We start from the raw sequence: 23379 nt of genomic DNA, 5'->3' as shown, positions 1-23379 counted from the left end.
TCCCACTTTTCCAAAAAAACAACAACAAAACCCAGTCCAGCGTGATGTGCATTGAAAGGAAGCCTTTGAGTGATACAAGCACCACAACTGGATCGGCTGTTAGAACTAACACAACAATTTTTCTAGCTGGAAAGTGACAACTTTGGGTTTCATGGAAAGAAAAATCAGACTTTAATGAGCCTGTTACAAGAAATGGGATGAAAAAAATGGGAAGTTCATCACTTGCTGATTAACCCTTGTTTCCTGCCTCACTCCTTTTCTTTAGAGCTGCAAAAGAAATTTTCTACATTCAGAGATCTCTAGTCTTCAACCTGCTATTTCTGATCCATCAAAGATTTCAGTATATCCATATCCTCCTACTGAACACGCTTAAGTTCATGCGTTACATGACATTTTGAATAAAACCAAGGTAATCCAGTTCAATAAAACTCTGTCTCTTTCATACTCACACACAGTCACCCTTTTTGTACAGGGGCATCTTTATTTCCTGGTAAAAAGCAACTCTTTCTTTCGTCCACGTTGAGCCCTCGTAATAGCCCAGCTGCTGTTTCTAAGGGGAAACTTGCTCCCCCTATTCAGTTACATTAGTGTCGTCTTTGTGACACTGTATGTATGAACCGTCAGGTTATTTATTTAGACTGAAGAGGGTTCATTAGCCTTGAATAGCAGGGAAGCTGTCGCTGTTTCAAATTAGACTGTGTTCGCCTTTACAAGGACTCATGTTTTAAATTAGCATTTCAAGAGATGTTTTCACAAAGCACACAGAAGGGGTAATAAAAACCTACAGCGCCTGTGGTGGGTAATGCAGGTGAAAATCACTTTTATGTTATTGGGTTTTTTTTTAAAAAAATGATATATTACAAAGCCGAGCTCCACTTTCACAAAACTAGAACGACTGTTTTTTCTTTAATTAGTGGACCAAACTGGAGCTAAACCTTAAAAAAATAAAGCCTCCCCTCCCTACCAACCTAGTTTCATGTCTCTTTTAAAAATTGGCAAATTTGTGCACCTGCTCTGAAAAGTGTACAAAGTCAAAACTGGGGTAGACTGAGGCTGTAATTATAGCGTTTGCAGGAGTTTCTTATTTAGGGTGTATTACTCTAATATTGCTTTTACTTTCTACTTAATATGCTGTTCATTTCTCTGCATGAAAAGAGTTTGGGCCTCCAAGGTCTACAGAATCAACTTTGAATCCTACAAGTTTCCACCATACTCTATTGTCACCTGTAGCATGGCTGATGGCCAAAGGCCTCGACAGGTTCTGGAGCTTCCTCTCTTGAGAGGTCAATCTGGAAATCAGCTTTTAAGCAATTGGTAAAGATAGTCTTAAATGCTATGTGACTTTTACCAGACGAAGGCTTACTCTTATTTTGTGAGTGCTCTTACAGAAGCTCAATATTCTACGTGACTTTAATTCTTTTATAGATTTGTTGTTTGAAATGTGTTACAGCTATCAAAAGTGCCTTTCGGTATTAACAAAACTGTACATATCTGAACATCCACTTACTATTGGAAAATAGTGTTTCCTGCAAATTTTGGGGGGGGGGGGAGAATCTAAAGAGGCCAAAAATTATGCTGGGAAGGGGAAGATGCTAATTCATCATTTCTGAGAAAGACATGAAAAATGCAGCAGTTTTGAAGTTTTTTTAAAAAAAGAAAATAATTCGTATCTCTACCACTGGCCTCACAAAAAACGCTTTCCAACACCCCTGTGAAAGATCCTATTTCTGTGGTGACCTACTTTGTAGCGTAGGATGGGTGCGGCATAAGCAGACAACACATGTGGGAATAGAACTCTGTGGCTCTCTCATTTGACAAGACATTCCTTAAGAAAAGAAAACAGGAATCCCTCCGTTTCATCTTAATTGCTTTGGATGTAAAAATAGGACACCGTGCTTACCCGTTAACAACTACTGTCAGTTTAAACATACAAAAGGCATTTGGAAAGTACACAAATCTAGTTTTTCAAATGACATTTACCAAAAAATGGCAAACTATGCTCTGTTTCGTTCTATTCCACTTCATCATTCAACTTGATTTTTCATTTTTACATTCTTTTAATTGATGGACCTCCTTCGCAGTGGCAGCCACGCTCTGGAATGCTCTCCCGTCTAAAATGCTCCCATCCCACGTGGTCCTGGGCTTCTTGCTTTGTTTTGCGCATCTTGATTGCCTGAGGTTTTATTTCCCCTGTACGTTTTTAATCATTTTTGTTTCACACTGCTGTTCTTACTACTGAATTCAGAAAGGTCAACATACATCACAGCCTGATATATCAGAAGCAACACAGAACTCTATTCTGTGATGCTAAAAATGACATGACTAGACTACAACATACCTTATGTGCCCACCAAAGATGTCTGTTATTGGGGTCTGGACAAAATCTGCCTGTCGAGTGACAGAAGATTTGTTACGTGGACCGACTTGTTCCCATTCGTCCTCGCTGCCTTCACCTTGTTCTTCCTGTTCATCCTCTTCATTTACAAGCTGGGTCTCTGGGCCATTGGAAACTGTTTTGAGGACAAAGGGGACACTGTCATCCCTGCCCAGGTTCACCACATAATGAAGGGGAAGGGTCAGTTTGTTTTGAAATTGGCTGCGGGGTGACATCAAAGAAACTTTCTGTGCGAAACAAAGCATGGCTTCTATGCTGATTTTTCTAAACAAATGGGTTTTATTCAATGGCTACATTTCCTCAGGGACAAATGATTGGGTGTCATACAGGTGAGATGGAAGCAATGGGTAGGGACAGAGATAAATGCACAATCACACACCTCCAACCCTCATCCCAAAGCCACAGAAAACAGAAAGATTATTCTTAGCAGAGACTAGATGTTTGGGAAGCGGGTGAATATTGAAAAAAGGGCTAAGAGTGACTGAAGGCTGCATATCTTTGCATATGAATATGGTTACATTTCTAGCCAGATACATCATTTAAATCTATTTAAAAGGTAAGTTTCTTACATTAACTACTTTAAAACTTCATGCTGGGGGGCCGAGCACTGAGGAATTACAGAAAATGATTTTGCAAAGAGACTGGAGAAGAAAGGAACCTGCCTTGACTATGACTGGCAGTGCATATGCAATATTAATCTGAATTCCTTTTTTTTTAGCAATTACTTTGTACTAGAGTTAAAGGGAAAATCATCACAAATTTACATAGTGGGAGAAAAATAATGGCTACTCATGACACACAGTGTTTATGCAGCAGATATAAAGGAATTATATATGAGGGAGAATCATACATGTTAATTGGCTTTTTGGAAACGTACTTTCACTATGTGGAGAGAGCAATTTCTTCAGAATCAGCATTTCCTCATGTAGGCCATTTAGAATAAATCCTAGGTACTCTTCGGCATCTTCTTGTCTACCCTGCATAAATGATTCTGCATTAGGTTACTCACAGTCACTCATTGTTCAAGACCGGGAGCTGCCTAGATTTGCTCAGGATCTCACTAATGATCCAAAGGGAAAGCTGTACACCTAGCTCCATTATTCTCCCAAATTCTATTCTAAAATGGGTAGGGTTTGGGGTGGTTTTTTTTGTTTTGTTTTTGCATTCCAACTCCAGAATGCGTTGCTAATTCAACCCTAAAGAGTTCCTCCACCGAATGCCTATGGGTTTAAGCCAAGAAGAAGGAACACATGGAAGCCTCAGATCACCTCCTCCTTCGACACTCAACCCTGTTCGGATATTTGTACTAACTGTAATAAGCTTAACAAATTTAAGATCCATTCCATCATTGAGAACTTTAAATATGATAAGGCCTCCATCAGAGAGAACCTAAAGGTAGTCCTCGACTTGCAATAGTTTGTTTAGTGGCTGTTCAAAGTTACAACGGCAGAGAGAAAAAGTAACTTATGACCATTTTTCACACTGACGGTCGTTATTAGCGTCCTCATGGTCATGTGATCAAAATCCAGACACTTGGCAACTGACTTGTATTTATGACGGTTGCAGCGCCCCGGTGTCACGTGATCTCCTTTTGCTACCTTCTGACAAGCAAAGTCCGTGGGGAAGCCAGGTTCACTTAACAGCCGTGTTACTAACTTAACGGCAGTGATTCACTTAACAAGTGTGGCAACAAAGGTAGTAAAATGGGGCAAAATTCGCTTAACAAATGTCTCAGTAACAGAAAGGTTGGGGTCAATTGTAGTTGTAAGTCGAGACTACTTGCATTAGCATTTTGGAATTGAGGTCTAATGTTTGCGTGCACCAATTGCTAAACCTTTATATAACCCACTTCAGATCTTCTGACTGTAATAAACATTATGATACATAACCCAATTCTTCCCTTCCACATATGCATTTCAAATGAACACCAGTGTAGGCTCTTATGTATTGTCCTTTCAGCAGTTAATTCTAAAGTTGGGGGATGGGGAGAGTTGACAGTGACATAGTTTCAGTTTGTTTATAGTCATAAAGTAAGAACAATATAATACATAAAAACTAATTTAAAATAAAAGAAAAATGAAAAAGGCTAATAAAGGGAACTAATTCTTTCTGAAACATCTAGAAATTGTGGGCAAGAAACATGAGCATCATCAGTCACTGATTTGGATAAACATTAATAAAGCAATTAGCCTTGCAACTTATGTTAATCAATTCTCTTGATTCTGAATTCATGAAGTCTGAAATGCTGAAATTAAAGTACTGATTTCCTAAGATTGGCAGACAAAGTATTACCTTGTATTTGACACAATACCGATTATGGTTGATCTGCTGTGAACCTTATCAGCAACTAAAATATTATTCCTGTAACTGTTTCTTTCAGTCTGATAGTCTAGATAGTCTAGCCCAGGGGTCCCCGACCTGTGGGCCGTGTCCCACTACCAGGCCCTGGGCTATTGGCCACCGGGCAGGGTGAGTGGCTGACCAGTGCATGTGTGTGTGTACATGCACAGACAGCCCCATCTGCGCGAGTGTTTGCAGCCCCACTCAGGTAAGCATCACCATGAGCATTGTGGGTATTTGCAGCCCCACATGCGCAAGCGCTCATGGCCCCACAAAACCATCCCTTCTTCTCCAACCCTCACCCCCCCCTGCTCTGGGCCGCCAGCCCTGAAAGGTTGGGGAACTCTGTTCTAGACACAGAGGGATAATAAAACAACACACATTAAAAAACGATTCAAATTCTGCTCCGGCAGTATTACTTACGTGGGGAATCCTCACCTTTTCTGACAGGCTGGATTTGATAACGGTCAACAATCTATAAATGTATGTGGGTTCAAAGGCAGCTCCAGGTCTGATGTCGCGTGCAATTTTATCACTTAAAGCTGCAACCCAAAATTAGGAAAAGTTTCTAACAGCCAGCTGCTTGAGTATATGAGGACACAAAAACAGTGATCCATTTTTAGTCAATTCACTGTTCTTAAACGTTTTACTAAAAGCATACCGTAATGTGTTACCTAAAGCCATAACCATCAAAGGAGGAGAACAATTATGAATCTATGAAAAACAAGGAAGGCTAACTTCTTTGGTTATTATTGCCACCATATTATAGTGTCATTATTGTAAGACTTTCATGTTGGTAATGCCTACACCAGAGCTGGGTAGAAGATACGAGACAGGAGATCCGTACAGAACTACAAACACCAATATTTAAAATAGTTTCTGTTAAGTTTTTGCTGGGAACCATGTTTCTTAATCCATACTTTTATTGACAGCTGCCTTTTTTGGCAGAAAGGCAGAAGACCATCAATTCACCAGAATAAATGATGTAAGAATGTAACAGAACACAGCAGGTTCAACAGGTTGTCTTCCACCCAGTTTTGCAATGTATACCAAGAATATTAAAAATACAGAAGACGCAGATCATCATCATACTTTCTTCACAAATAAGACTGGATTTGTGCTGCTTTATGTTATCTAAGACACGTTTCTAGCTAGTTGAGATCAATGGTTACATTCTCCAGACTTCTTCCGCTTTTGTAATAAGTAGGATAGATGCTGGTATTTTAATTGCCTACCTTGTTTTGCCTTAGGGGGGACTGGCATGTTTGTAAACTCGTTCATTAGGCGGACACTAAACAGAAAAGAAAACTTATTTCAGAAACAGTAAGTCTGGCTTTAACTAGAGATACCTGCGCAACAATCCAATGATGTGTGGGAAAAGGCAAGGATGAAATGTTCTTATAACATTCAGTGTCTGCCTGCTTCATCAAAATCGCAATTCAGAATGCCATTCTGTACGTATTTCATACCTTTTCCTCAGGCAAGACAATTAAAAGTATGCATTTTCTTTGCCAGAATATGGCCAGTATTTTATATTTCCCCACGGTAGCTGGGCAAAATTATTATGGGAACGCACTGCATCTTTCTTCTCACACCAAAGTTAGGATATTGCCAAATCCCAAAAGACTCGTCTTTTACTGTTGCATGTGGAGATCATAATGATTGTGGTAACATTAAATACCTATTTCTAACTGTAAAATGTTCCATTTTTTAAAAAGAGTAGCCAATCAATTTATAAACCCCAGCATCAACTGATGGGATATACGTACAAACTGTCGATCATTGGCGTAGAAGTACATGGCCTCTGTGTTTTGGAAAACATCGGAATGGACTTCATCAGATGATACATAGGAGGGCAAGCTACCAAAGCCTGCAATGTCTAGAGAACGGCATTAAGGAGTCATAAAAACAAATAGCTAGATGCATTTTATACAAACATCGGACAGCCTTTGGAATAAAGTATACATTACTTTTTATAGTGCAAGGGAGCCACTGGCTACTGGCTAATGCTACTTGTAATAAAATCCATTCATCCTTAGTACGTCAGAAACACAAGAGATTAACAAACGTGGCTAACACATTTTCAAGGTAAGGATACAGCATTGATATAACACCAGTTTCCTTTATTGATCAGCCCTCGTGGTTGCAAGGATACTGGTTTATGTATTAGCTTTACATTTTCCAGTAATTCTGTCAGATGAAAAACAAATTCAAAGACATCAACAAAAACCTGCTCAAAACCATCACAAATCAAGTGGGGAAAGTAAAAAACAGAATTTCAGCATCCCCTTGTGGTCAAAGAAAGCAATTTATCACAGTGTTTTTTGCCTACTACAGCTATGCTTTACCGGTACAGTTACAAATAAGGAAAATGGTATCCCATACATAGCGTAGAACTTCACCAGCAGCTGCTCGACAGAATGTGCAAGCATAACTGTTTATTACTTAACAATTCATTTATATTTATTCTAAATATTCCATTACAACTGCTCTAAGGACACTTGGAAGAAAATGATTAGATACTGCCATTTCTTTCAAATTACATATGTGTTCAGGAATATGAAACATTATTTCCCAGCTAATATAGTAACCATTAAGCAAATTCAAGGATCATTCAAAACCGGACTGTATCACAACTGTATTTATCTGATCAAATATTCAGTCTTGTTCTGAAATGCTTGATGGAAGCTGTACTAGAAATTAAGCAAGGCTAGGCAAGCCTCCTTGGTGACACAAAGTTCAAAGAATCAGATCCTTACTGACCTCAAAGCTCTTCAACCAGCACTAGCAGTAAGAGTCCCAATAATAAATATTTGATAAAATCATATTTAATAAAATTTTCATTAAAGACATAGTCCTTTGAGATTGAATAGCAGGAAACAAACCTAATAGTACTATTTTTAAAATGCTATAGTCTACATTTTGGGGGGGATTATCGTACTAGTACAATACCACTGCTAGATTACTAGTATATAAAAAATATGCAATTAAAATTGGCCAAATTTTAAAGACTGTTAAATTTAAAACAAGAGAATATGTGAACAATTGTGCACTCCATCACCAGTACTGTATGCAATTTACCGTATTTTTCGGACCATAAGACGCACTTTTCCCCTCCCAAAAGTGGGTGGAAAAACAAGGTGCGTCTTATGGTCCGAAGGTAAGTGAAAACACTTGTCTCCCGTTCAGTCAACGCAGTCCATCAGCTCCATTGGAGAGACGTGATTGAATGAAGACATGGAATTCTCCGCCCCGCCCCTATGATTGGTCAGCAGGGGAGGAAATACGGGACGTGCCTGCCATGCCTTCTGACTGCCTCCCCCTCCCTGCGCGCGCACATTTTCTTTCTTTTACCTCGCTGCTAAAGAAATAGTTTTTGCTAAACTAAACCTCATAGGCGACTTGCCCCAGCAAAGCCGTGAGGAGTTGTCCCTGCAGGTTTCTCTGCGAAGTTTATTGGAAGTGATTTCCCATTTGCAAGATAATACTGTTAATTGTTTGAAATTGCTTCGGCATCTTAGAAAACTTATTCAGGGAAAAGAAACTACTGGTACCTACCTTTCTTTCTTTCTATTTCTTCCTCCCTCCCTCCATCCTTTCTTCCTTCCTTCTCCCTTCCTTCCTTCCTTCTTTCTCTCTCTCTTCCTTGCTCCCTCCATCCTCCCTTTCTTCCTTCTTCCTTTTCTCTCTCTTTCTTTCTCTCTATCTCTCTTTCTTTCTTTCTTCCTCCCTCCCTCCCTCCCTCCCTCCCTCCTTCCTTCTCTCTCTCTCTCCCCTCCTTCCTTCCTAGTATACCGGTACTATGTACTATTTGGTTCAGAATATTTTTTTCTTGTTTTCCTGCTCTAAAAACTGGGTGCGTCTTATGGTTAGGTGCATCTTATGGTCCGAAAAATACGGTACTTTTGGATATTTTACTCAAGATAAAGGAAATCAGCCTAAGAACAAAGGGTGACGAAGCACTATTATTTTTATGGCTTTGAGGCACACCAGATTTTATTCCTCACGGTATGGAATGGATATCAAGCTCAGGATGTTAAATGGCAAATACATTAGGCAATTCAGCCAACATTGGCAAACCCATATTTTGTGGCAAGGTTCTATTATTTTCTGTACCAGGCACAATTAACCTATACAAGAAGACTGTCCAGGGTGATATAATTATTTTACTGTACTTTGCTTACCAGTCTTACTTTATGAAGACTTGGCAACTACAGGTAGCCCTTACAACAATTAAGCCTGGAATTTTGGGTGTAAATCATGATTGTTAAGCAAGACATACACACGACTGCCTTGTTCAACAAGCACAATCCAAGTCCTCCCCACTGCAGTCCTTAAGTGATTACGCAGTTCATTAAGTAACTGCAGGGTTGGTTCAGGGTGTGGGCAAGTCCTTGGGAAGCCTGACACCCACCAGGATGTGGAAATCTTACCCGGCTAAGCCCAGCAGCAGGTGGGCCTCCTCCCTTTCCCCCTCCCCTTCCCAAGTAGTCTGGGTCCTCTCCCTGCTCCAACGAGACTGTGTCCTCTCCATGGACTGGTTAGCAGGGAATTCTGAGTTGCAATTCTATCCAATCTGGAAGATACCACCTCCAGGTGAGATGAGCAGCATATAATTTTAATCAATAAATATCATCTTTGGGAAAGCTAAGATAATGCCTCTTCATTTGACTGAAGAGAAAATTGAGACCAGTGTGATCTACTACCACTCATTCACAACAGGCCAAGTGGGCCAGGCAAGCTTTTAGCATTGTTTTATGCAAATGGAACCCTAGATTGATTTTCCAACTCATTTTTTCACTGTTGTCTATTACCAAGTGGTTAAATCGCTTTTCTTAAGGGGATCAGAGAGACTTGAGCAAGTTCTATTCAATCAATTTTCACAACAGAGCTCAGTCCTTCAGAACAGAAAGGGGCTAGATTTCAATCAGGAGAGTGGGTGGGAAAAAATGGGGATTTTACATGTCTATAGAGTCCGTGCAACATCAGGACTCGAAGGAAGTTACACCTATAGTGTACTTATCAACTCAAAACAATACTAAAAACTTAGCAATGTAGTATCACAGTAACACTCAATTTCACACAAGCCTCATTTAGGAACTACATTTGGGGGGTATAAAACTGTCGCTAAGCCAAAATTCATGTGACCACAATGGGCTTACTACAGCAAATCACTGAGTTAAGTGAGACATTACGTGACCGCAACTTGCAAATTTACTTCTGCATTCTCCATTAACCCTACTTGATTTGAAGATCACAATCTTTTTGATTGCTACAGACTCCCCCACAGTTAAATGCTTTAGAAGGGTTGATACCATTGTAATTTAGAATGGTTGCTAAATGAGGCAACCAGTGAGTGAGCACTACCTCTAATGCTATTTTAATATGTCTATAGAGATTCTCAGTCATCCAGGTTATGATTGTTCCAAACATGCTTTTTTTCAAAAGGCAACTGAGCTTTGTTTTTCCTTGGAGACATTTCGCTTCGCATCCAAGAAGCTCCTTCAGTTCAGTTCTTCCATTCCCCACCATTCAGCCAGAACTGAAGAAGCTTCTTGGATGAGATCCGAAATATCTTCAAGGAAAGAACAAAAAAAAAAAAGCACCTTTGGGATTCTTTTTAATATTTTCTTATTAAACCCAATACCACGTCCTTCCACCACACAATTCTCCTCCTCCGTTAACCTTGCTTATTATCTTCGGCTCAAAACTTGAGCGGGTGATACCTGCAATCTTTATGGCTACAGGATCCTCAGACACTGGGACAGGCCCCTCTTTCACGTCAACCTGTTTCTCAGGGACCACGGGAGATACGGCAGGAGGGACATACTTAGTCTCCACATAAGCCACAGGTGTGGAAACCGAGGGCTTTGAGTTGTGAAACAGGCTTGCCCATGATTTTGCAGGCTGATTCACCACAATTGATCCTGGAATCGGGGTGACCGCCTCGGCAGAAGGGGAAGCATCCTCCAGCTTAGCTTGGTCTGAGTCAATGTTTTCCACAGTCTGCAAGTCGACCCCATTGGCAGTTGTGCCCTCGCTAGAGCATTCAAGTGTTTGCCCATTAGTAACACCAAGGTTTTGAATAGTTTCAGAACAAGGCTGCACAACAGCTGTCCTTAATGGGCTGTCTCTTTCATGATCAGAGGAGACACAAGACTGTTCCAAATTAGTAACACTGCACACTTCGGGCGTTCCTGTAGTTCTGGTAGTATCTAGAGCATTAGAAACCAAACCCTCCGACACGGCTTCACTACTGAAGTCCACAGAATTTTCAGGGCTGTTACAAGTCCTTGGCACATCACCTGCAAAGTCTACATCGTCTATGCTGATGCTATTAAGTCTGGAGGAGCTGTCATGTCCGTTTATCAAAGCCTCAACAGGAACACCGTCGCTGACATCCTCCAAATAACTGTAATATCCGGGGGGCCTTTTCTTTTTCTTTTTGCGCTCCCGCTGTCCGAGGCTCCCCGAGAAACTGTCGCTTTCAGCATTAGAACCATTATCCAAAGCAAGAGAAGCATCACTGAACTGGCAGTCAATGGAGTTGTGGTTGGTGTCGCCAAGGACGTCACTGGGGGTCTTGGGGGTTGGCGCACAACCCAGAATGAATTCTGGTGCCTGAGGATTCAGGGTACTTGAAATACTGTAGTCGCTGTTATTCAGCACAGATGAACCTGCCTCAATCACTTCGTTAACACCAAATTCAATTCTCTGAAATTCCTCTCCTAGGAGAGAGGGGAAAAGGTTATAGTACATAGAAATTAAGGAAGATGAGGAAAAATGAATAAGCCAGGGGAAAAAAGCTTAGATTTAATGTATGCAAAAAGCTGGGCAAATAGAAATAATTAGCTCAAACCAGATCTTTAGAAAATCACAGTAAAAATAAATATAATCTTGTGTTAATTATCACTTATCTCCATAATGATTTAATATAAATATCTTAACTGGGATCACACACACACATATATACAGAGAGCGAACACGCGAGACAGGGGGGAGGAGGTGAGGCAGAAGAGTGCACTTTGGAGTAATTGCACAGGACTACCCTACGCTGTCCAGTACCAAGTGTGAATTCTGCCCAGTGAGAAACTAATTCACTATAAGCAAAATATATTATTCCTAATATATCAAAGAATACAACCTAACAATATTTTTGTTTACTTCCTATGGTAAAACAGTTTAAATATTTTTTTTTCTTTCCCTGTTCAAATAATATTCCTTCTCTCTCTCAACAGCAAACAATAATTATATAAAAGGTCACTTCCATTTTTCCCAATTTCAAAGATGGGTTTCTTAAAACTAAGAATCCAATAATTTTAAGATTTGGGAGTTCCAAATAATGAACAATTATCATAGTCACCCAAAAGGGCTCAAGATACCTAGTTGATTTAAAATAAAACGATTCAAGGGATCAGTGAGAAGGTAGGATGAACTATAAGTTAAACATACTATAAAATACGAATAATTCTGGTAATTGGGTTAGTAAGCTTAAGCTGCAAAGTAATCCAAATCCCCAAAGCTGAACTCAAATAACGAACCTGCAATACACTGGACTTCAAAAGGGTTGGGAAAACAGTGGTGAAGAAGGAATGGCTTCTTACCATCATGGAGCTCTCCTGAGGACTTAAGACCACATGAAATGGTGTCACTGTAGGGAGGCAGCTGCATAGAAATAAATGAAGAATTGGAGGAAATTATTTTAACACCAGCAAGTTACCTGTTTATTAAATGATACAATCAAAGTATTTCAAATCTAAAACATGGTTAAGGTAGTAGCCAACCATATTACATTCTATCCCCTACTCTTTCCTCTTGAATGTTATGTGTTGCTTCTTCTATACAATAGGAAAACCTAGGGCTTTTCCTGAATTATTTGAAGTATATACAGTGGCCTTTATTACCAAGACTGTTAAAAGAAATCTACACATGATTTATCAGAAGAAAATTATGTCTAATAGACAAAACAATCTTGTAAGACTTAAACTGAAACAGGTCACAATGGCAGTGCTTAGGATTTATTGCTCTTTATAAGAACTTTCTTCGCTTTTTAAATTTTAAAATTTGTTCTTACCTCAACAGAGCAACGGGGGATCACAAAAAACTGATTAAATTCATCAGGGCTGAATTCCCCAAAGATATACTGAAAAATAAAACACAATGTAAGTAATTTATGTCAATAGCATCTTGACACACTGTGGCTCTTCAGCACAGGGTACCATAAAATCTTGCCTTTCATTTAAAATAACCTTACCTTCGGCCGTCCTTTTCCCAGAACATTAAGAGGATCTTGAGAAGCTGAGAACTACTCAGCTCTGTGTCCAAAGTCGTAAGAGGTAACTCAAGTTACAATCTTAATATTTTAGATTCTGGAAAACCAGGCTGCACCTACAGTCTACAAACCAGTACTAAAGTCAGCTGGGGCAGTGGGGATCTGGGCTGGGGTTGCTCCTTGGGGCCCACCAAGCCCCCCAGAGCCACAAGGTTCTGGAGCTGCTTGCTGCCCTGCAAGGCAGTGTACAAGGCAGCCAAAACAGCAAAGATGGGCAGCTGGGGGGAGTTGGAGACAGCCCCTTACGTAATTGAGGCTCGGGGCTGGAAGGGACCAAGCCTGGAATACTTTGGCTTAGGGTGGGTCCTTAGCTAATGACTGGTAAAATTTGCTTAATGACAGCAACAGGTTTTGTTGCCATTATGTAATGCAGCCACAAGATGTGTCACTTTACAACTGCATCACTTAGTGACTGAAAATCTGGCCCTAATTGGGGACGTAAATCAAGGATTACCTGGGCTAAAGTAAAATTGGTTTGGAAATCTACTTAAAGAGTTGGTTAATCCATTAAGGACTATTATCTAAGCAAAGCAGCTGGTAGGTATCAGCTATCCAACAACTCAAAGCAATCCGACAACTTAAGCACGCCAAAAGTCATTCTCGTATTTCAATGAATTTTCAACAGCACTAATCAAACCTAATTTCAACTGATACTATACTCTGGCAACATTTCAAATTGCAGGAACTAGCACAACTTGCTGAACTGTAACCTGAGATGTGTTAGTTGAAGTTACGCAACACAACCAACATTTAAAATGCTGTTACCATTTATTCCTATATACACATTCCTCTTAAAGGCTTAAATGTTTAATTTGCCACTTTGCTGAAGTGGTGCCTCAAAATACAAACCGATCATTACCCCTGCCCCTTCTTAGCTTATATTTACGGTGTAACATTTATCCTTCCGCAATTATTCCTTCACAAAGAGACAAGGCACGAAAACCATCTTTCCAACAGTTCAAATCATTTATCTTTTGCTGAGCTGCTTGAGAATGGGCTCCTTATTATTCAATCACAAAGACATCATACAGCCCATAATAAGTGTCAGGAAAACATGGAGAAATAGTTCCGCAAACTTCATTTAAATACCCTGTGCAGGTAGTCCTCAACCACAATAGGGATTGGAAAAGTTGTTGTTAAGCAGTATGATCATAAGTTATCATGTGACTGCACTGATTTTACTACTTTTCCAGCCATGGTCGTTAAGCAAATGACAGTCAGGTAACCATGATTTGCAACCTCCTGCTAGCTTCTCCACTGATTTTGCTTGTCAGAAGCTGACAGGGAACGTGGCAAATAGTGATCACGTAACTGCAGGATGCTGCGACGGTCGTAAGTGTGCAAATGGTCACCAAATGCCCAAATCATGATCACCTGACTGCAGGGTCACTGCGACACTCACACAAGCACCTATTGTAAGTCATTTTTTTTAGTGCTGACATAACTTTGAACAGTAAGTGGTTGTAAAGCAAGGAATACCTGTAGTAAAGTAATGTAAGATATCCTAAAACTGTTGCCTTACACAGCTACAGACTATTCTGCTAACATCCCGTGCCCTCTTTGCCGTTTGTCTATTTTACAGGCGCAGCAGAATAAAGTAGTAAAATCCTGACGTGACAAATTGACTGCACTACTCCACAAGGCCTCTCTACTATTCACTGCATAGTAATTCCATGACTGAAAAAGAATGCCTTTCCTGCTGTGGTTAGATGGTATCTGAAGTTTACAGAATGAGTTTTACTTTCAATACACTGCTACAATAGCCGACTATTCTGCACAATCCAGTCCAATTTACAATTCCTTTATTCCAGCCTAGGCATATGTTCAGCTACTTACACCAATAAGCTAAATTATTAGCTTATTGTAATAAACTATTTCTTTTGCTGTTTCTCCCAATAAGTCTTTATATGCATTCCCGCTGGACAGGCAGCAATCATTTATTTCTAAGTGAAAATTTACTAAAATTTTGTTCTGGCTTTGGAAATCTGTACCGCTGTGTATACTCACCCACATTTTGCAACTACTTGTAATTCATGTCTTCCAATTACAAAAGGTCTTCTTGCTTGTGGAAAAGGGGGAAACCCACTGATATTCTCCTATCAGGCTATTCAAATAAGTCATCTAGGAAGCTGCTTGAATCACTACCTGAGCAAATCCATAATATAAAAACTTTTTAAAAAAATGCCTTTTGTTCCAGCATAATAATCCAAACAGGATGATCGGAGGATGAAAAGACAAAGACAAGGAGTGGGAGGAATATAGTTCTTGAATGAAACTGTGCTCCAGGCAGATAGTATCTGAAAGATTGCGCTGAAACCTGCAAATCCTGCTGGAGAAGTGGCAACGACCGATGACAAGAAGTCTAAATATTTGTGGCCTATTTTATTTGACAATTCCCCAAGGGCAGACAGTATTACAGGTTTGGTGTTTTCTGGGGAATAATAAAATACATCCTACAAAATACTTCTAAGCTAAAATCATCTCCAGCCAAAACAGCCCATTTAAAATTGGGTGTCACAGATCAGACTACACTAAGGCAAAAGCCGAGACCCAATATTTTGAAACTGTGGCATTCATTGAAACCTTTACTTTAACCCAATGGTCGCACCTTAGGATGGAGACAACTGGTTTGGATTTTGACAGTCTACACTGTCAGACATGTTACTCAGTTCCTCCAATCATCCTTTTTTTGGTCTTGATCAGTCCAGTCCACCTTCAAGCTTAATCAGATAGCAAGCGATTAAAGCCTCTTATCAACTCACCAATGAAATAGGAGTGCCTGATGTGCATTTAACAGCAACCTCTCTGCCTTCACCTTGGACAAACACATTTCAAAATTTATTAAGTATAAGGCAGAATGAGAACATCTCTTTCCAAGTCCTAAATAAACTGCTTCAGAGAAAGGATATACAATGACTTTAATTACATTAGTCCACCCATCTATAATGGGGATGGGAGGATGACACTGTCAGAGAAAAACACTTTTACTGCTAGTTATACATTAAATATTTAGAACACATTCCCATCACCACATGCTGCTGAAACGGAGAACAATGGTACTTGTCAAAGGGTGCCTTAACTGTTGCATTTATGATTTAAACAATGTTGAAAGGATTTTTGTTTTGGTCTCCCGTACAGCTAACCAGTTCCACAACTGCCACAAAATTACAAAGTTTTTCTTTTGAGGAATACAAATTATGCAGAGGGAAATGAAAACATTCTGGTTCTAATTACAGAAAAGTTCTCACGCCGTGAAACACCACCGCTACTTAAATGCTGAGCGTTAGGCTAAATGGTTATATATAAAGCATTATATATCTACTATTTCAATTGGACAGAAAAAAAACTGCACGTCTAGCAACCTGGGTCTTTCAAACTCACCATCTATTTTGCTGAAACAGCATTAAAGTGACAAAGGATTATAATCCAATGGCTCAAAGCCAGAAAGTTCTAATACAAAGATCTGTAAAAAAGGAAAACAAATCCCTGACAACAATAAGCAAAAACTAACATTATAGTAAGCTGAAACTTAAATGTATGGATTAGCCATAGAAGCTCACCACAGATAATTCTGCAGAAAGCATGTTCCGTAAATGCATATTTTATAATGCTAATTCCAAGGTAAGGCTAAACCAGGAAAAATCATCAAACCTATCTGGAGGAATCATATCAAGCCAATATGATTCTATACACTTTTTATTTTTAAACAAAGGCTGATTTACAAAATTCTTCTGAGAAGTTAGTTATAGCTACCATTAAAATATATCTATATATGCTAAGTCAGAATGTTTAATCATGGTTTGTTGAACAAGCCATGGTGATCTGAGACATGCAACATACTTTGACATGCTACAGGTAGTCCTCAACGTACGACCACAATTGAGCCCAAAATTTACGTTACCAAGTGAAAAATTTGTTAAGTGAGTTTTGCCCCATTTTGCAACCTTTCTTGCCATATTTGTTAAGTGAATCACTGCAGTTCTTAAATCAATACATGGTTGCTAAGTGAATCTGGTTTTCCCATTGACTTTGCTTGTCAGAAGGCCGTAGAAGGGGATCACATGAACCCCGGGCCACTGCAACCATTGTGTGAGTTAGTTGTCAAGCATCCAAATGTAAATCACATGACTACGGAGATGCCACAACAGTCTTAAGTAGGGTCGTAAGTCACTTTTTTCAGTGCTGTTGTAACTTCGAACGGTCAGTAAATGAACTGTTGTAAGTCGAGGACGTCTTGTCCATGGGTTTCTGCATCATAAACCTATAGTACAGTACAGCTTAGCACTGAGGTTGACCACACTGCCTAGAGATACCAGAGTAACTGCTTATTTCCAGAAAAGATATACTGACTCTATCCCAAATTGCTGAAATCACATTTGAAATCTTGCAAAGCTGCAGCTGATTTGTGAGAGCTCAGCCATTTTTTTGTATGTACAACAAGCCTGTCATAGAATGAAGCCCGGGGCTGAAAGAATTTGGCTGAGCATTACGTGAGAAACAACCTTTTCTACAGTTGCATTCTAAATCAAAATGTTGCTCTGTAGATTGCAATCCACATTTAAAAAAAAACATGTTGCAAAAACATTAAGTCACCGCAATTCTAATTTCAAAAAAGTAACCTAACTTCCAAGGAAATTATATTCTAGACATTCTATTTAAACAGCCTGCCAAAAGAAAAAACCATTATTCAGAACTGCAGATAGCAGATTGTAATATGAATATTTTCATTAAAAAAGTTTAGTACTTTGCTTCCATTAAAATAATTGTGTTATCATTACTATTTTTGTGTGTGTGCCTTCAACTAAGGCACACAACTTTTAGAGAGACTACTATGACAAGTCCATGCAGTTTTCTTGGTAGGATTTTAGAAGTCAGTTGCCATTGCCTACTAATTAGGTTTAAGAGAGAGTGGCTGTCCCAGTTTGATTTATACCTAAGGCAGAACTGGAACTCACAACTTCCAAGATTCTTTTTGAAGCCTTAATCACTATATCAAACTGGCTCTCAATCTTGTTTTATCATTCTTTAAAAAAACTCTATATGCTATTTAATTATCAAGGTAGAATAAGGAGGTTAATATGTAGTATAAGAGAATTGCCAGAAGTTTCAAGTTCAAGCACATCTTAATGTGCAGAAATTTTAAAATCCAGACTCTTAGGAGATTTATAATATCAAGATGAGAGAACCCTACAGATATGATTTAGTTAAGATAGTATAAGAATTTAAGTTAATTTTAGCATAATTTTTCTCACTTTAATAAAATGCATACACACAATATATGTGCATATGCACAAATATTCATGCCATGAGTATACAGTGACTTTAAGGCAGATATCTGCATCGAAAACATAGTTTTTAAATTAACAAACAGGCAGTCCAGCATATCATATTACTCATTTCAGAGGAAGCAACAAATGACATGAATATATAATCACATTCCAACAGGATTTGAAAATAAGCTTGTAGTTCAATACATCCCAAAACTAGGACAGGAAAGGCCTCATAAGCTTTACTACAAGTAATGTAGCACCTATTGAAAGCTAATTTTCATAATATATAATAATAGTCATTTACAAACTGCTAATTTTCTATTTCGACCCCCACTATTACTAAAAAGACCAAGAAAAAGTTTAAAAAGAAGAGTTCTGGAAAACTGAAAAGATTACATACTTTCCTGGAAAATAGGCATAGCATCCCTAAGCTACTGATGAAAAATTATCCATTAGGCTGGGTCTTAAATGAAATGCTGTAGACACAGATTAGAAACAGATTTTTAGGTGCTATGATGCTTTTTTAAAAATCCAATATAATTACATTTTTAAAAAAAATCCAATATAATGATTATGTTTTTTGAAGCAATTTACAAGGTAATTTTAAGGTACAGAACATCAATCCTAAGGCTCCAAATACTAAGTAGCCTTACCACAAATGGGGGGGAGGGGGGTTTCTTGGTGCTCTGAGTTTGGTAGCTTTCTTCCAGACATTGCATTAGCCATAGTAACATTATGAATGCAATATGCATTTAAAAACTTGAAATGTCTTGCCCTTATATTTTCCTCATACTACTAGAATAAGTGGTATCCTCCATCCTTAAAGGAACCCTAAAGAGACTGCTGCAACTACAATATCCATACATGCATGCAAATTAAGCATTTTTTTCACTTTCTAGTCCCACAGCCATGCCTTCAGCCTTTCAAAAAGCAAAATATAATAACTTATTCTTTTTCACTGGTTATTCCTTAAATGGGTAGAAACATTCATTAAAACATGATACGTTTTTCCTAAACTACCTCAGTATACTAGGACTAGCAGTTAAAAACCTTAATGCCTAATGTATCCCTATGAAATGCATTAGAGACCCAGTGTACTGCTGTCCAAGGCTGTATGCTGAACTTTATTACTGAAAAGTACTGTGAACTTTGCCTTCTGTTAAAATCTAACACTTAAGCGCTGCACAAAATTGGGTCAGTATTGAAAAACCACTCTTAAGATTACTTTGATTTTAAAAGCCTACAACCTGGACATCTTTCACTGGAGAAGTTAAATGCACCCTAACTTTAAAATATAGTCCAATATTTTTTTGCCTTTTTTCTACTCCTTTTAAAGTCAGTTATTTACACTGAAAATCAGAAGCAAGATAATTACAAAACTTTCTCCTACTCACAACAACACAAGTAGAGGAGAGTTACAACCAATACTGAAACATATTTAATTGAATGAGGATCTACTCAATGGTGTAGTATTGTCTTAAGAATTAGAGGAGCAAGCCATTCTAAGTTTCTACAAATGTGATGTCAAAAGTTATTATTGCCTCATTTACAATGCAGAACAGCACATGGTAGATATAAGCACAATTCAGATTCCTAGCTACATAGAGGCAATATATGAAGTTGGGGCTTACCTGGCTGGCAGTTATTGCTATTTAAATTACAACACCAAAAAGGAAATTTAAGTACAGGATATATGAGATTTGTGTATACAAATATAGGCATCAACTATTAGATCAATTCAGCAAGTGACACCAAGAAAATGCAATATCTACATAGATTTGCAAGAACTATGTGTAAATGCATGTCTCCCAGAGCCAAACTGATTGCCTTTTCAAGAAGTCACTCAATTTTAGCTTCCTATGCCAAAACTGGAAAGAACAAAACCTAAGGACATAGTATGCAACCTATGGTGAAATGCTAAACAATAAATCAAGCAGAAATCATGAGAATACCAGTTCAAAACATCCACACTCCTTTTTGGTTTTTTAAATGCACTGATGCAGCACTTTATATTAAAAAAACAAAACTTTGATGACATCAACAAAATAACAACGAAGAATCCTGAAACATTTAGTCCAAACTGACATGGCCAGCTAATATTCTATAAAGTATTGCTTTTAAGTATGCACATACAAATAAACATAAAGAGTGAAGTTCTATTTGCTAAATTGAGTAGACAGAATTCATGGGGTGCAATACACAAAAGTTGTAAACCTTCCAGACAGAACAGCTCCCCCCTTTTTTTACAACTATGTATTTCTTGACTATTATAAATAGGAATGCAACCAAGTTGCTTTTTGGAGTATGTTTTACATCTCATCCTTCAGGCAAAAATGCCACATAAAAATCAAGTGGACATGAGGTGCTTTCATGACACCCAAATCAAGAGTTAAAAACCCTCTTCACTACCTAAACAGCATATCATCACTTTAAAATATAGCATCCCGATAAGTTTCCTGACTGCATTCCTAACAGCATGTTTGAAAACCTACAATTGTGAACAAAGAAAACAAGAGTCAGCGAAGAAAACCTTCCCACCTCATACAGCCATCAGCAAATACTAAAATGTTCTGTTCAATAAAAAGATGCCAAAAATCTGTCTTATCTCGCCCTTAATACGTTGCTACAAAAAAACGTAAATTCATTACCAGCTCTCCTCCCAGCTATTCATCCTTTCCATATATATATATATATATATATATATATATATATATATATATATATATATATATATATATATATATATGCATGTATGTGTGCATATAGGTGAGTACTGAATTAGTTAAGATCGGTTGAGTGCATACACACACACACACAAAACATAATGCATGTATGCATGCATATAGGCAAGCATTGCATTAGAGTAAGATTATGTGTATACTTACATATAACACTTGTATGTATGCATACAGGCAACCCCTGGATTAGTGTGGTTGTGTGTATACATGACACACATGTATGTATGCATATATGTGTATTTATAGGTGAGCATTGGATCAGTGTGTGAATACACCCCCAGACATACCTATTCACACAAGTACATATGCATGTGTGTGAATAGGTGAATACTGAGCTAATGTGTATGCGCATGTTTGTGTATATATACATACACACACACACACACACACACCCCTCCCTCCCTCCAACTCCAATCCAATCCTCACCCTTACCTGGACTTTCAGCTCCACCCAGCCCATGCAAGACACCCGAGCCACAAGGAAAACCAGGCCTGGGAGCCAACCCCCCCCAACCAAAGAAGGCCAACAGCAGCCCCCCCTTCCCTGGGAAGGAGAAGCCCCGGTGGGCCGTCTTCCACAACCCCAGCCCGAGTCCTCCCATGCAGACGACCCGGGCGGAGAAGGTGGGAAGCCGAAGAGAGGAGGCCGAGACAGGCCAGGCCGCCCGACTGAGGCCTGCGCGGAAGCCCCTCCACGGGCCCGGCGGCTGAGCCTCCGGCAGGGCCCGAGCTGCGGGCCTTCTTCCGCCGCCCCCCTCCCCGCCATGACCGACAGCCCTCCCTCCGACGGGGGCCCGGAGGGGTGCCGGGCAGGCCCGTCTCGCCCCGGCCCAGCAGCCACTCCGCCCGCCCCATTGAGAGGCCCTGTGGGGAAGAGGAGGCCCGCTTCGGCCCCCTCCCCGCCCAGCCCCACAGCGCCCATCAGCCCCGGCCGGGACGGGCCCTTTTCCCCTCCTCTGCCTCCGCCGCCCGCGAGCGTGGCCGAGCCTCGGAGGGCTCCGCGGAGCTGCAGGCACCAGGCAGGCCCAGCCCAGCGGCGTGTTCCCGCCCCGGCGGGAGGGCCCACGGCCGTTTTACCTGCGCGCTGTGGACCGCCATGGCGCCCCGGCTCCTCGCCTGAGGGAGAAGGCGGCGGCGGCGGGCTCAGCCGTCTCCCTCAGCGCCTCACGCGGCGAGCGCCGCCGCCATCTTCTCGCTCGCTGGCTGGCTGCTGGCAAAGGCGCACGGCCGCCACCACACACGGCGGGCGGGCGGGGAGGGGAGGGGCGGCCGCGGCGCCTGCGCACTAGCGGCACGCGCGCTCGCGGCACGCGCCTTGCGCTCCCACAGCCGGGCTCGCCGGCTCGGGGTGAGCCACCCTCCCGCCTCTCTGCGCATGGGCCTTCCGGAGCTGAGGCCTGGAAGGGAGGCCAACTGCTGGCTGCGCAGGCGCGCGGGGAAGCGTCGGGGCGGTCCGGTCTGAGAGGAGAGTCTTGCGCAAGCGCGGCTCGCCTCCTGAGGTTTTTCCTTAGCTTCAGTCATTGATCGGTGGGATCCCGTCTTCCCCGGTTTGGGCCTCGTGGGAGTTTTTATATCGCTATGCCCTGAGGAGCACAGACCTTATTCATTATGGGAATGAATGAATGCGAGGGAAAGGATTGGCACGCATCTCCTCAAGGTGGAGGGGAAAGGGTGTCCATAAACACGCGAGGGGAACGACGGAGACATTTGCGCACGCGCATTTCGGCCATCGGGAGGGAAGAGAGCCGTCTGCGCATGAGCGCTTATTTGAATACATTTTTGTGCTTGCCCCGAGAGGTGTGGCTCCTTGCGCATGCACGACTGGAAGGCGATTGATTGGCACTGCGCAGGCGCTGGACTTTACCCAGAGCACGTGTCGGAAAGAGTTGCTTGGATTTTGAGAAGCAGGGAACAGGGTGTCGGAATAGGCCACCTGAAGCTAGAGACTGGCTACCTTTTTGCTAAAAGCAATTTTATAGCTTAGGGTCCTTAGTGCTCTCTGAGCCTGGTTGTTTTCTTGCAGACGTTTCATCACCCAAACTAGGTAACATCATCAGTGCTAGTAAGGAGTGGGGGTCTGCTTTGGAATTATTTAAATTTCCTACAACATGGTATTACTTTTCTGCAATATTTTACCTCTGGTCAGCTTTTCTCTCTGTGACAGGGAAACGTGATATTGCAATCCCATTTTTGACAGCTGAAGGAAACAAGCATGTTGTGTGTGATCCAGCTGGACTTTTCATATGAATCCTGGACAGTTTTACTCACTTTATATACGCAGTTCAAAATTATTCCAGAATCCTGG

At 40.5% G+C, this 23379-nt stretch overlaps 1 protein-coding gene across 4 annotated transcripts in view; it reads right to left on the bottom strand.

Annotated features, from left to right (window-relative positions):
• USP10 (ubiquitin specific peptidase 10) overlaps positions 1-22456 on the bottom strand; it is a 28503-nt gene extending 6047 nt beyond the window's left edge. The window contains exons 1-10 of one of the 4 annotated variants that reach the window (XM_083370796.1): positions 22152-22456; positions 12810-12878; positions 12277-12400; positions 10462-11463; positions 6834-6925; positions 6505-6614; positions 5971-6026; positions 5159-5277; positions 3273-3372; positions 2339-2510 (exon numbers count right to left, since the gene is read on the bottom strand). In XM_083370796.1, the coding sequence (XP_083226922.1) occupies positions 2339-2510; positions 3273-3372; positions 5159-5277; positions 5971-6026; positions 6505-6614; positions 6834-6925; positions 10462-11463; positions 12277-12400; positions 12810-12878; positions 22152-22172 (1865 nt within the window). In that variant the 5' untranslated portion in view covers positions 22173-22456. The remainder of the gene's footprint in view (positions 1-2338; positions 2511-3272; positions 3373-5158; positions 5278-5970; positions 6027-6504; positions 6615-6833; positions 6926-10461; positions 11464-12276; positions 12401-12809; positions 12879-22151) is intronic. The other 3 variants (XM_083370797.1, XM_083370798.1, XM_083370799.1) reach the window with 3 other exon arrangements.
• Positions 22457-23379: the final 923 nt, after the last annotated feature.

This window comes from Vipera ursinii (assembly GCF_947247035.1).
Source record: "Vipera ursinii genome assembly, chromosome: 10".
Lineage (NCBI taxonomy): Eukaryota > Metazoa > Chordata > Lepidosauria > Squamata > Viperidae > Vipera > Vipera ursinii.
Note: the sequence above shows the minus strand (reverse complement) of the source record. Positions and strands in the feature narration are given on the sequence as shown.